Below are 11,425 nucleotides of genomic sequence, written 5' to 3'. Positions count from 1 at the left end.
GCGCGTCATTCCGACTTGGGGCCCCGCTAGGTCAGCCTTAAAGGGCCAGGCAGGCCAGGGATGGCCCAGGCAGAGCAGGAGCGGGATAAATGCCCCGCCCCAGAGCCCCGACAAACTAGGGGGCGTGTCTTCCTGAGGGGGCGGTAACCTTCCTAGCTCTGGGACTCCAGCAGAGACCCCTGCACCTGCTGTGCCAACCCGGGGTTTTACCTGCGACTCAGAAAGAGACGGGCAGGACATTTTGTTTCTCTTGAAGCCTCCACTTAGGTCGGGTGTTTTTCTGCCCGCTTGCCAGGCGGCCCTCTAGTATGGCTTGCTAGACTTCAGACTTTCCTAGTGGTGGCTAATCGCCTCCCCCACCCCACCACTCCGGAAACCAGCTTCTTAATTTTTGCCAAAATGCTGAGGAAAGTGGCAAGTCGTTTGATTCACGACTCACTAGTCCCTGGTGGCTTTGGGCGTCTCTCCAACACTGGGTGACTCTCTCCTTCTGTACACTTCCTGTTCATATTCTTGGCTCATTTTTTCCTTTAGAATACAAGTATTTTTGAATCGGAAATCTTACTTTTTCCACTTGGTCAGATTCATCAACTTTCACCTTATGGTTTGAGCTTTTGGTATTTAAAAATTCTGCACCGGGTGTGGTGGTACACATCTTTAATCCCGGGGTTTTACACTTACGAGGCTGAGACAGGAGGATCATAAATTCCAGGCTAGCCTGGGCTACACGGTAGGTTCCTGACTTAAAAAACAAAAGCAAAAGCAAAACAAAAATCCAAACTCTCTCCCTTCCACCCCAGTGACATGTTCTCTATTAGCTTTGTAGTTTTCCTTTCCATGTTTAGGCCTCTACTTCATTCTGAGCCCAGCTTAGCCTACCTTACATATTTTGAACCAGTTTTACAGAGGAAACTGAGGTGCCCAGAGAGGAAACAGCTGTGTAGAGACACAGCAAGTGTGGCAGTGACTATCTCCTAGGGCAAATGTATGGTCTCCACACATCCCCAAACCCCATCCCCAGGCTGAAAGCTGAGAGAGCCAAGTGAGGTGGCTCTCTTTTGAGATTGAAAAGGTGCGGCTCCTGGCAGAGCCTCTGCGCAGGGCTCTTCTGCCATCTACCGGCCATCTTTAGGACTGTAGGAACCATGACCTCAGTCCCATCCAAGCCATTCTTGGATGGGTCATGACCCAAGAGGCCTTCCTGCCACAACACAAACGAATGCCTGGGCTGCAGATCCAGGTTGGTCAGAGAAGTAGCTCCTGGAGAGTGGTACCTTAGTGCCCTGCAACTGTATCCCTAACCCTGAATATCTCTCTGAGTGAATGAAAAGACGCTATAATTATTGTGAGTGTGCCTGTGTTGAGTGAGGACAGGGTTTTGGGATTCTGTTCCTGTCTCCTCCAGGCAACCGTCAAGCTAGCAGCTTGAAGTTTGGTAAAGCACAGTTCTCCAGACAACAGCCTCAGCTGACCATACTCAACACTTCCTGCAGCAGACATAGGTGTGGGCTTTATCTAGACACCCATGACCTCACAAAGACCAGGTAAGGGAGGGCATACCCATCCATTTGACCCACACTGCAGATAAACAGGAGTGACAGCACAGAGACTGGGCAACCTGCTTGATGTCAGCAGCTATCAGAATAGGGCCCCCATTCCAAATTCAAAACACAATCTCAGGGCTGGGCTCTTACTCTCAAACTGCGGCCTCCTCTTGTGGTCCTTCCTGCCTCCACACACTCATCCACATGTAAAGGCATACTTTTACACATGCACACACACAATGACACAGATGGGCATACATATGCATAGGCAAACCTGTGTAAGAGGTGCTTAAACTTTTTTTGCTATAAAGCACTGTCTCCTTACTTGGGCCCATAAATTAACATAAAAGCAGGAGAAAAGTTTGGCATTCTCTTTCTCCATTTTGTACCTATAGTCCTTTGCTCTGAGTCATTGTCTCTGACAGCCATCCAAGAATCAAGGAAGGACATGACATAACTGATAATATCTTCATGACAAGGGACTGAATCTACCCCTAAGGAGCACCAGAGTCTTGCAGGAAAGACTACCCCTTCAAATGAGGACAATTACCTATAATGATGAGACTGAACACTGAAACAGGAAGAGTAATCATGTCTTGGGAACCAGATCTCTCCCCTCAAGTGATGACAGTGATAACAACTTCTCCAAAACCCTTAAAAGAACAAGAACTGAGATAATGGTCAAACAGGCCCTACTCAACTACTGTCTATACATACCTTTGTCCCCTACCCTAATTCATTGTCTATTTAAAGCTAAAACTCATGTCTGCACCTTGAAGATGGCTGAAGATGAACTGAGTGCTGGGCCATGTAATAAACCTCCTTTCTCCTTTCTCTGCCCTTCATCAAGTCTCTTTATTTATGGCATATCAGGGCAAGTGGCTGGACCTGACACATAGAATCCCAGGAATTTGGGACTTGTGTTCAAAACTCCAGCTTCATGTGCACACAACACATATATGCACCGATATACATGCACACAGCCACACACATTTATGCCCAGCTGGACCCAGGATTGATGTTCCTTAGTCCCACCTGAAAATCAGATCCAAGATCTCAGAGCTTACAGAGAGCCCTCCAATCTGGAAACTTCTACCCCTGAGAGGCTGGAGAAGGCACTGCCCTCTGGATTCAACTGTTTTGGGCCTAGGGAACTTAAGGCTCAGTAAAGGACCCACTGTTATCAGAGGAGGGGTGAGGGATTTCCTACAGCTTCCCAGTTTCCACAGGTACTTGAGAACCATGTGTGAAAAGCATTTTAAGGTGTCATACAATGAGTCTCACAAGGTGAAAGTTTTAGCAAGAATTTATTTTAATGTACAGGATAAAGTAGGGAGAAGTGGGGGGGGGGAACATTTCCTGTTTTCCATACAAGAAATGAAAGTAAAGACTCAAAATTGTGGTTCATATCTGTAGTCTTATACTTCTGAGCTGGGGGAATACAAGTCGAAGTCTAGTAACCCTAATCATTAGACAATGGATCTAGTGGCCAAAATGGAGAGGTCGTTTAGGCCCACCTAAAACACAAGGATAATGGGTGAGTCTTAAGACTTCCCCTTGAAGACATTCCCTTTATTCTTTCTGTCCTTTTACCCATTGGAGGATCACTGCAGCTTGTTAATATCTTGACAAGGAAGACAGATGTAGAGAACCCCTTTTAATTCTCCCTGTTCTTGTAACTTAACATCTAAAAGGTGGAGTAGCTACTCTAGCTTTTCAGTTTTTACTTCCTTATTCTAATGTCTGGCCATTTTAACATTTATTAATACTATAATTTCCATTTCTACATCTATCCTGCCTCATCCTAAGGAATAAAGGGCTAGGCAGATGAGGGTTGAGGCTTGGGCTGGGCATCTCAGTGTACACACTGTGAAGATGTCTTCTTTTCTTAAACATGGAGTTAATTTACGAGTGCTCTAAAAATGGTATAATTATGTTTTTAAGTTTGTCTATTTTTATTAAAATTTTTAATCACATAAATCAAACTTGGCTTGTTGTAATTCATTTAAACCATGCAGAAGTATAAAATGTAAGCAATGGAAATGCTTCTCTCTTCCCAGTCTCATAACTCAATGCCAATATTTACAGACATACAAACATTCCCCACATCCATCATAGACAGAGGGTTTGCAATTATTCACTTAACCCAGGAAAGTCAGAATATTTGGACTATATCCTCTCAGTGCTCATGTTCCAGCAATCACCTGCCACACTGATGGGAGGATTTAGTAGGGATGATGGTTGAGCCTAGGTTCATAATGACCCTCCATAATAGTTGCGTGTCCAAGGGGACAAAGACAGGCCTTTAAAATAGCTTACAGTGACCAAGGGCTCCATGGCCTAAGGGAGGAAGGAGCAGTCCCCGCCCCGCCCCCCATGACTGTGCTTTAGAAGAGGGAGGCTACCCATGGTGAGAGGTTAGAGGACCAAATCAGGTGAGGAAAGCACTGGTGTGTATTATGACTAATGTCGTGATTATTCTGGGTGGGGAAAAGCTGGGGGATCCTGCAGAATTGTGAATCCATAGGGTTCGCAGGAGGGAATATCCTAGGAGGGACAATCTATGGAGATTTAGCTAGTTGCAAGAAGGAGCACCGCTGGGTGGCAGTGTGGGCCCAGCAGTTGGAGAGGGAGGTCATTCACCAGCAGCAGGCAGAGCAGGAGAGGTAATAAGATGGCAAGGCCTGAAGCAAGTTGGCACTTTGGACAGAACAGGAGAACACCAGTGTTTCCAGAAAGCAGGTTAACTGCATAGAGCTGCAAAACTCAAAGTTCACAAAAGATGGTTGGACCCTTGGACTCCTTTGGTTTACATGTATGCTTTGTTTACACATCCTTTGGTTCTATGTGTAATACCGATGGTGTCCCCTTGACATTGACTGACTTGGGAATGGGAAAGCTTGACTGAATACCTTAAGGCTGGATCCTGGAGGTTGCCTATGAGTTGGCAGGTCATCCGTACCTACTGATGAAGTGGAGGGAAAGGTGTAGGGCCTTGATTGTAACCCACTTCTTGCCAGCTATGAGAGATCTAGGGTACATTGTAATCTCTGTGGCTCAGTTTCCTCACCTGTAAGACAGGATAACATGTGATAGCTGTAACTATGAAATGAAGCTTGAAATTGTGAGTGTGTTTATTACCTAGGAATGAGTGTTCAGTAGAGTAGTCACGATGAGCAGGAAGGGTACAGTCTTGGGATAGCAATCTTGGAATTTGACCCCATAAAAACTCAAGATTCAAATCCATAGCTCTGTTGCATGGCAGCCGTGAAGCCCCTTTGTCTTCATAGTAATGGGGCAGTAGACTATTCCTACTGAAGAGCAGGCACCCCACAGGGGCCCCATGCTGGGCTTTCCAGGTATCCCAGCCCTCAAAACAGGTAATGAGGAATCCATCCTGCTCCACACATATTCCAAGAAACTAGTTTCTGGCTTATTCAGGAGGGGCTGACAGGGCTATACTGAAGTCTGGCTTCCCTTCAGGGCAGTTACAGAGAAGAGGGTCCCTTGGAGTCATTTCTCATCTTAACCAATTATTTTTTTCTGTTTCACAGGGTTTTGCTTTGATGTCTCCTTTGTCCTCTGTTCCATCCTGGGTAGGGCACACTAAGCCTTGTCTGCCTTAGGGAAAGCCCAGACACTATTCATTCAGGCCTCTAAACACTGCTAAAGGTATGTCATCTCTGCCCTGCATCTTGCAGCCCACCACTTTTCCAAGGAAACTGGGGACATACGCTGGGCAGTGCTTCAGGGTGGTGGAGGGGTGGGCCCTGCTGACTCTTCAGATCTCATCTCCCTGTGTCCTTCTAGCTCACAGGTTTGGAGGAGGCTCCTCTAGTCCAAGATTCTCCCTGGTGAGTCCAGTGAACTAGAAAAAGGTAGAGTGGGTCAGGGGAGGAGTGTGAACTTCTGATTCAGAGCTGGGATCAAATTCTGGCCCTGCTGTTTCTTTACAAGGCATTTCATTCCCTGAGACTCTATTTTCTCCTTTGCAGAAGTTGTTGAGAATCAGTTGTTGAAAATCAAATATAAAATGTACTTGTGGATGGTAGCAGTGTCACTGTTCTGCTTCCCTCCCTCTATAACACTAACCCCAAATTATCTCTTGTTTGGAACTACAGATCTCTCCTACCATTTTGGGGAGCTTGCCAAAAGTGAGTACACTGTAATCTCTTTATGCCTCAGTTTCCTCACCAGTAAGACTGGGTAACATTGATAATTGTGACTATGAAATGAAGCTGGAACTGCTGAGTGCACCTATCACACAGCAAGCATTCACAGAGGTGAGCAGAAGGGGTATAGTCTCAGGGTAGAGATTTTAGGATGTGGCCCATAAAGACCCAGGTTCAGAATCGCAGCTCTACTGCATGGCAGATGTGATGTCCCAGAATGGACAATTTGGGGGATGACTGTCCTGCCTACCTCCGCAAGGCCATAGTCACTTCCCTTATTGGCCAGGCCAATCAGAGGCTAGGCGCAGGGTCCAGACCTGATGCAAAAGACTGGATGTGTCTTCTCTCCCAGACTCTTTCAAAGAAAACGTTCATGCTCGGATCTCTTTGGCTTGTGGTGGCCACAGGCAGACCTCAGTGGACCAGCTCATTTTTGAGACCGCCCTCTACACTTGACATCTCTCTTTATGTCTCTCTCTAAACCCCACCTCATGCCACTCACCTCCCATGACCCTTTACACAGAGTCCCAGGTCCAGGCGAGGCCCGATAGAGAGGGGTAGCACACGCGACAGTCTGCCCTGGAAGAGCGGCTAGCTAGGACAGCCCAAGACCCCGCCCCCGCATCGGCTCTAACTCAACAGTGAGATAATCCGGCCCATCTCCAACGAAGCAGAATGCCGGAAGGCAATCTGAGCTCGGGTTGCGGGAGCCGAAGCCCCTCCTTCACCTCACTTAACCAAGCCTCGCAAGGGTACCTCTAGGTCCAGCCCCGCATGGGTACGTCAGTCCCGGGCCCACGCTCTGCCATTGGCCTTCCTAGCCACTCGGCTCCACCTCTTGCGTCGCGATTGGTCAGCTCGCTGAGCCCCTCCCAGTTTTCCTGGAAAGTTCTTGGAAATTTGTCAAAGGTGTTTCCTTTCACAGCCCCAGGCTCCAGACACTGGTGCCCTGGCCCCGGCGCCCCTCCCCGTCCCACTGAACAGCCTGCGGTTCTAGGAAGACGCGGCTTCCGGGAAGGGCTGGGACTCGGTGGACAAAAGATTAGGAGGTGGCTGGCCCCGCCCCGTCCGACCGGCCCGCCCCGCTCACCCTCCCTAGCAGCCGGCGCCGCAGCCTCTCAGTCCCTGCCTGTCGTCCGTGCGCCCTGGAACCCTGACCTGCTCTCGTTCAGCGCCCACTGGTTCCCTTCTGTGATCCAGCCAGCCTCCCACTACAGAGTCGCCGCTGCCACCGGGACATGGTGCTTTGCGTTCAGGGGTAAGTGTGGCTCTCCGCCCCAGCGCAGCCTCCGCTGGGGGAGCACGGGAGAGCACAGGCCTCGTGCTAGCTGCCGAACTTTGGGAGGGCTTGAGTGGCTGGAGGTGCGGAAGGATCTCGAGGGGTGCGGCGCCTACACACTTGGGCTGGCAGGTGATAGAAGGAAAGCAGGTTGGGCTCCCCTTGGAGCAGATAGATGGACGCCAACGGCAAGGGAGCCCCCAAGATGTGTCTTAGCAGCCCAGACCAATTTTGGGGCCCAGAGTGGCCGACCTTAGCATGCCGGCTGCCCTACCTACTGGTGACCTTGGGCTAGCCCTTAACTACCTCTGTGTTCAGGTGTCCTCTCGCCTCCTACATGCTAGCAATTAGGCTGTCCTCTGGAAGCCAGTCTAAGATCTTTAACTCTACCCAGGCTGGCGCCTGTTAAACTAATAGCTCTTGGGAGCACCCCTGCAATTGCCTCACCCCTCCTTTCAGCCCAGTCTGGGGTAATAAGGACCTTGGCTCCTGCATCCCATCACCAAGTTTCCCAAAGACATGGGGCGGGGGACAGAAATGGAAGTGGGGTGCTGATAAGACTAAGTCTTGGCCTCAGCTGAGGTTCTGGCACACCTTGCTCACCATGGGCCCTTCAACCAAAGGTCTAGTGTGCTCCACTGATCTGACAGGAGCTTAGAAAGTTCCAAGGAGAAGGGAGGGAATCTAAGTGGGTATTCCAACCCAAGGAGAGCTGGGTGGGCCAGTGGCAGCTGTTATCAGAACTGGCATGGGCATGGTGCCAAGTGAGGGAAAGTGGAAGGTAGGGCCAGGACCAAATACCCCTTGCTCTGAGCAGTCCTTGGTCCAAGGGAGAGGACATGGAAGTACTGGTAAAACTACTTCTCTCTAGCTGTCTCTGCCATGTTCCTTCCTCCTCTGAATTTTGGAACTCTTGAACATACTCTCCAAGCACTGCTTTCTTCTTTGCAAGTCCCCCTCTGCCACCCCCATTCTGGATCCCACAGCCTCCTTCATTTTGCCTTAACTGAGGGGCCCATTGTAGCCTCATGGCAAATAATGAGTGTTTGGAAGCAAGATCTTTCACATACACCCACACCCCTTCCAAAAGCCACAGGACAGCTGGTGCCCTCCTATGGTAGAGGGCAGAGATTCCCAACTCTACTGAGGGGGTCCCCCCTTCCCCTGGCTGAGTTCACCCCGCTGGCATGTGCTCCCAGGCAGGATTCACTGTCTGGGCTCCAAGGCAGGCACACACAGGTACCTAGAACTCACCAGTCCCCACCCCCACATGATGATGACAGAACTATGGACACACCCCAGCCCAGATACATAGTCACTCAGCAGTAGCCTGTAGTGATCAACACAGCTGTTCCACATCAACCCCAGAAGTGCCCACACTCACTCGTGGGACCTATGCAGAGGCCCTGCTAGGCTGTCTGGCTTAGCCAAAAGCTCTGGCCTGACTGGCTATCCACCCACCATGCTCCCAAAAAGTGCCTAAGCCAAGCTGTGGGCCCCAGCAGTCAGATCACCTCAGCTCCCCAAGTGGGATTTCAGAGCTCCCATGGAATAATCAGGGTAGGTGTAGAAAAGTACTTGGCAGGCCATAGCTTACCAGAGTTGTGTGGCCCCTTGTTATGAATGGCCATAGGGTTGTGACCTTTCAATCATCACCTACACTCTCAGGTCTGACTTCTCTGCCTGTCATCTACTACCAGCTCCTGCCTACCTCTTGTTGCCTCACAAGCAATACTTAGCACTGTGTGCCCATGCTGTTATCTCTACCTGGAGTGTTTTCCCCCAGTCCCTGCCTTTGGCCTGGCAAATTCAGCTCAGGAGCAAGAAGACCCTGACTCCTCTATGACACCCTGTGCTTTTATGGCTTTGAATGATAATTACTCTAAGTACTGCCTTCCCCCAGCCAGACACTAGACTTAGAACTGAGGCCTGGGATATATTTTGTTAGAAGTGAGGAAGGACCAGCAGTCCCTTTCTTGGGCCAGTCCCCCTGCCACTCTCCCAGAGAAGAGGCCCCAGGATCACCAGGCTGGGTGGGTTTCCCCTAGAATGAAACTACTGCTTAGATTTTGGCTAGCTCAGTTCCCCTAAACCCAGCCATGTAAGGATGTGATATTGCCAAACCTCTGTGTCTAGGCTGGTGGTCCCTGATTTGGGCCAGGGGGGGTGGGGAGGTGGAGAGAAACTGAAGCCCAGAGAGGAGGAAGCTTTGTGTGAGATCATAGAGCCTCGCAGAGCTGACTTGCTAGGATGCAGTCTGGAATGTGGATCGAATATCCTGCTCTTTGGTAGGAGCTCACATTTATGGGAGATGAGACTTGCCGGTCCCTTTAGAGGTCACTGTCCATCCCAGTCCCTCAACTGGAAGAGAAAAAGCCAGGATGGGGACTTCTCTAGAAATGAGAGAAAAATGGGACCTTTACTCAACTGCCCCTCCATCCCCTTCTAGATCTTGTCCTTTGCTGGCTGTGGAGCAGATTGGGCAGCGGCCCCTGTGGGCCCAGTCCCTGGAACTGCCCGAGCCAGCCATGCAGCCCTTGCCTGCTGGAACCTTCCCAGAGGAGGTGGCAGAGGAGACCCCTGTCCAGCCAGAAAGTGAGCCAAAGATGTTGGACCCTGAGGAGGATCTGCTGTGCATAGCCAAGACCTTCTCCTATCTTCGAGAATCTGGTGAGTCTGACAGAAGAGGCCTTTTCCTGGGAAGTCTGGCAGGAGAAGCTTAGATCCTTGTGGAGCCTAATTTGGGAGGCATGACTGTGCCCTAAAGTCTGATGGGAGAGGTACAGCCCTTTCTAGGGAAGTGTAAAGGGGAGGCACAGTCCCAACCTGCCCTGGGTTGGTACACTCAACTAATTGGTCCACTTTCCCTTTGTCTAGGCTGGTATTGGGGTTCCATTACAGCTAGCGAGGCTCGGCAACACCTGCAGAAGATGCCAGAAGGTACATTCCTAGTACGAGACAGCACCCATCCCAGCTACCTATTCACACTGTCAGTTAAAACCACCCGTGGCCCCACCAATGTGCGCATTGAGTATGCTGACTCCAGCTTCCGCCTGGACTCCAACTGCTTGTCCAGGCCTCGCATCCTGGCCTTCCCAGATGTGGTCAGCCTTGTGCAGCACTATGTGGCCTCCTGTGCTGCTGACACCCGAAGTGACAGCCCTGATCCTGCTCCCACCCAAGCTCTGCCTGTGCCAAAGCAAGATGCACCTGGTGACCCAGCTCTGCCCACCCCCGCAGCCACTGCCGTGCATCTAAAATTGGTACAGCCCTTTGTGCGCAGGAGCCATGCCCGCAGCCTACAGCACCTGTGCCGCCTTGTCATCAACCGTCTGGTGACTGATGTGGACTGCCTACCACTGCCCCGACGCATGGCCGACTACCTCCGACAATACCCCTTCCAGCTCTGACTGGACCACGTACCCTGCCCAATCCTATGCAGTCACATGCTGGAGGGGACACAGTCCCCAGCTGGACTCGGGCTTCTGTTATCCCTCCTTCAGTCATCCTGGTGCCTGCATGCATGTGACTGCTGGACCAAGAAGAGCCAGCAACAGCAAGGCAGGGGGTGAGGGTAGGAGTCACACAACTCAGAGGTCAGCACCCCCAGCTCAAGATACATTTGGCTCCATTGTGGTGAGCCATGTGTCAGAGGAGAGAGAGACGGGCAGGACCTTGTCTCACCTTGGGGGCTGAACCCAGGCCTCTACTTACTTGCCTGCCCCAGACACCTGAGCTGTGTAGACTTTCCTGGCCCTGGTTTCTCAATTCGTAGGGTGGGTCAGGCTCCCTACCTCCAGCCAGCCTCTGTTTCTGGGAGGATGGCAGCCAAAGGAACTGAGGTTGACAGTGACAGCCCCCTTGTGGGGGAACAGGCTGCCTTGGGGAACCACACAGTTATGTAGTATTTATTTATTTATTTTCCTTGGGGTTGGTCTCGGGTGAGCCACCCCAGCTTGGTTCTTCCCTGTGGAGAGCCCCATCCTGAGACGCGTGGCTGGACCCAAGGCAATCCTGGATATCCTGGTACTGACCCACCTGCCTGTGAATATGTCCAGTCTCTTCAGTCCCCAGCCCTGTCTTAGGGATGGTGGGTGAATGAACAAGAAAATGAAGCCAGAGCCTCAAACCCCACCAGAGTCTGTGCTCACCCCCTTGCAAGGGGGCACCATAGCTGCACAAAGCTGGCCTCAATGTGGCACAAGCCCCGCAGAGTATGTGCAGTGTTAGGAAGGGGGTACTGCTGCAGCTCTAATGGGTTTTCTTCCTGCCCAGAAAAGGTGCCTGCATGTTAGAGGAGGAGAAATACACATCTGATAAGACTTTATAAAATAATTATTATGACACAAAACCCAGTTTGGTAGTCTTTTTTCTTCCACTGATTTTTCTGTAATGACAATAAAATTATCCCTTCCATTTTGGAGCCTTCA

General features: G+C 50.6%; 1 protein-coding gene across 1 annotated transcript; it reads left to right on the top strand.

Annotated features, from left to right (window-relative positions):
- Positions 1-6,781: 6,781 nt before the first annotated feature.
- On the top strand, positions 6,782-11,425 carry Cish (cytokine inducible SH2 containing protein). Its single transcript, XM_020174396.2, has 3 exons — positions 6,782-6,974; positions 9,445-9,665; positions 9,873-11,425. Exons 1-3 carry the CDS (start codon positions 6,955-6,957, stop codon positions 10,403-10,405), a joined length of 774 nt encoding a protein of 257 aa, XP_020029985.1. The 5' UTR covers positions 6,782-6,954; the 3' UTR covers positions 10,406-11,425.

This window comes from Castor canadensis, chromosome 17 (assembly GCF_047511655.1).
Source record: "Castor canadensis chromosome 17, mCasCan1.hap1v2, whole genome shotgun sequence".
In the NCBI taxonomy this organism is placed as follows: domain Eukaryota; kingdom Metazoa; phylum Chordata; class Mammalia; order Rodentia; family Castoridae; genus Castor; species Castor canadensis.
Note: the sequence above shows the minus strand (reverse complement) of the source record. Positions and strands in the feature narration are given on the sequence as shown.

Coding starts and splice junctions, on each gene's coding strand:
- Cish (XM_020174396.2), top strand. CDS start 6,955: ATGGTGCTTTGCGTTCAGGG. Junction 6,975..9,444: donor ATGGTGCTTTGCGTTCAGGG/GTAAGTGTGGCT, acceptor ATCCCCTTCTAG/ATCTTGTCCTTTGCTGGCTG. Junction 9,666..9,872: donor CTCCTATCTTCGAGAATCTG/GTGAGTCTGACA, acceptor CCCTTTGTCTAG/GCTGGTATTGGGGTTCCATT.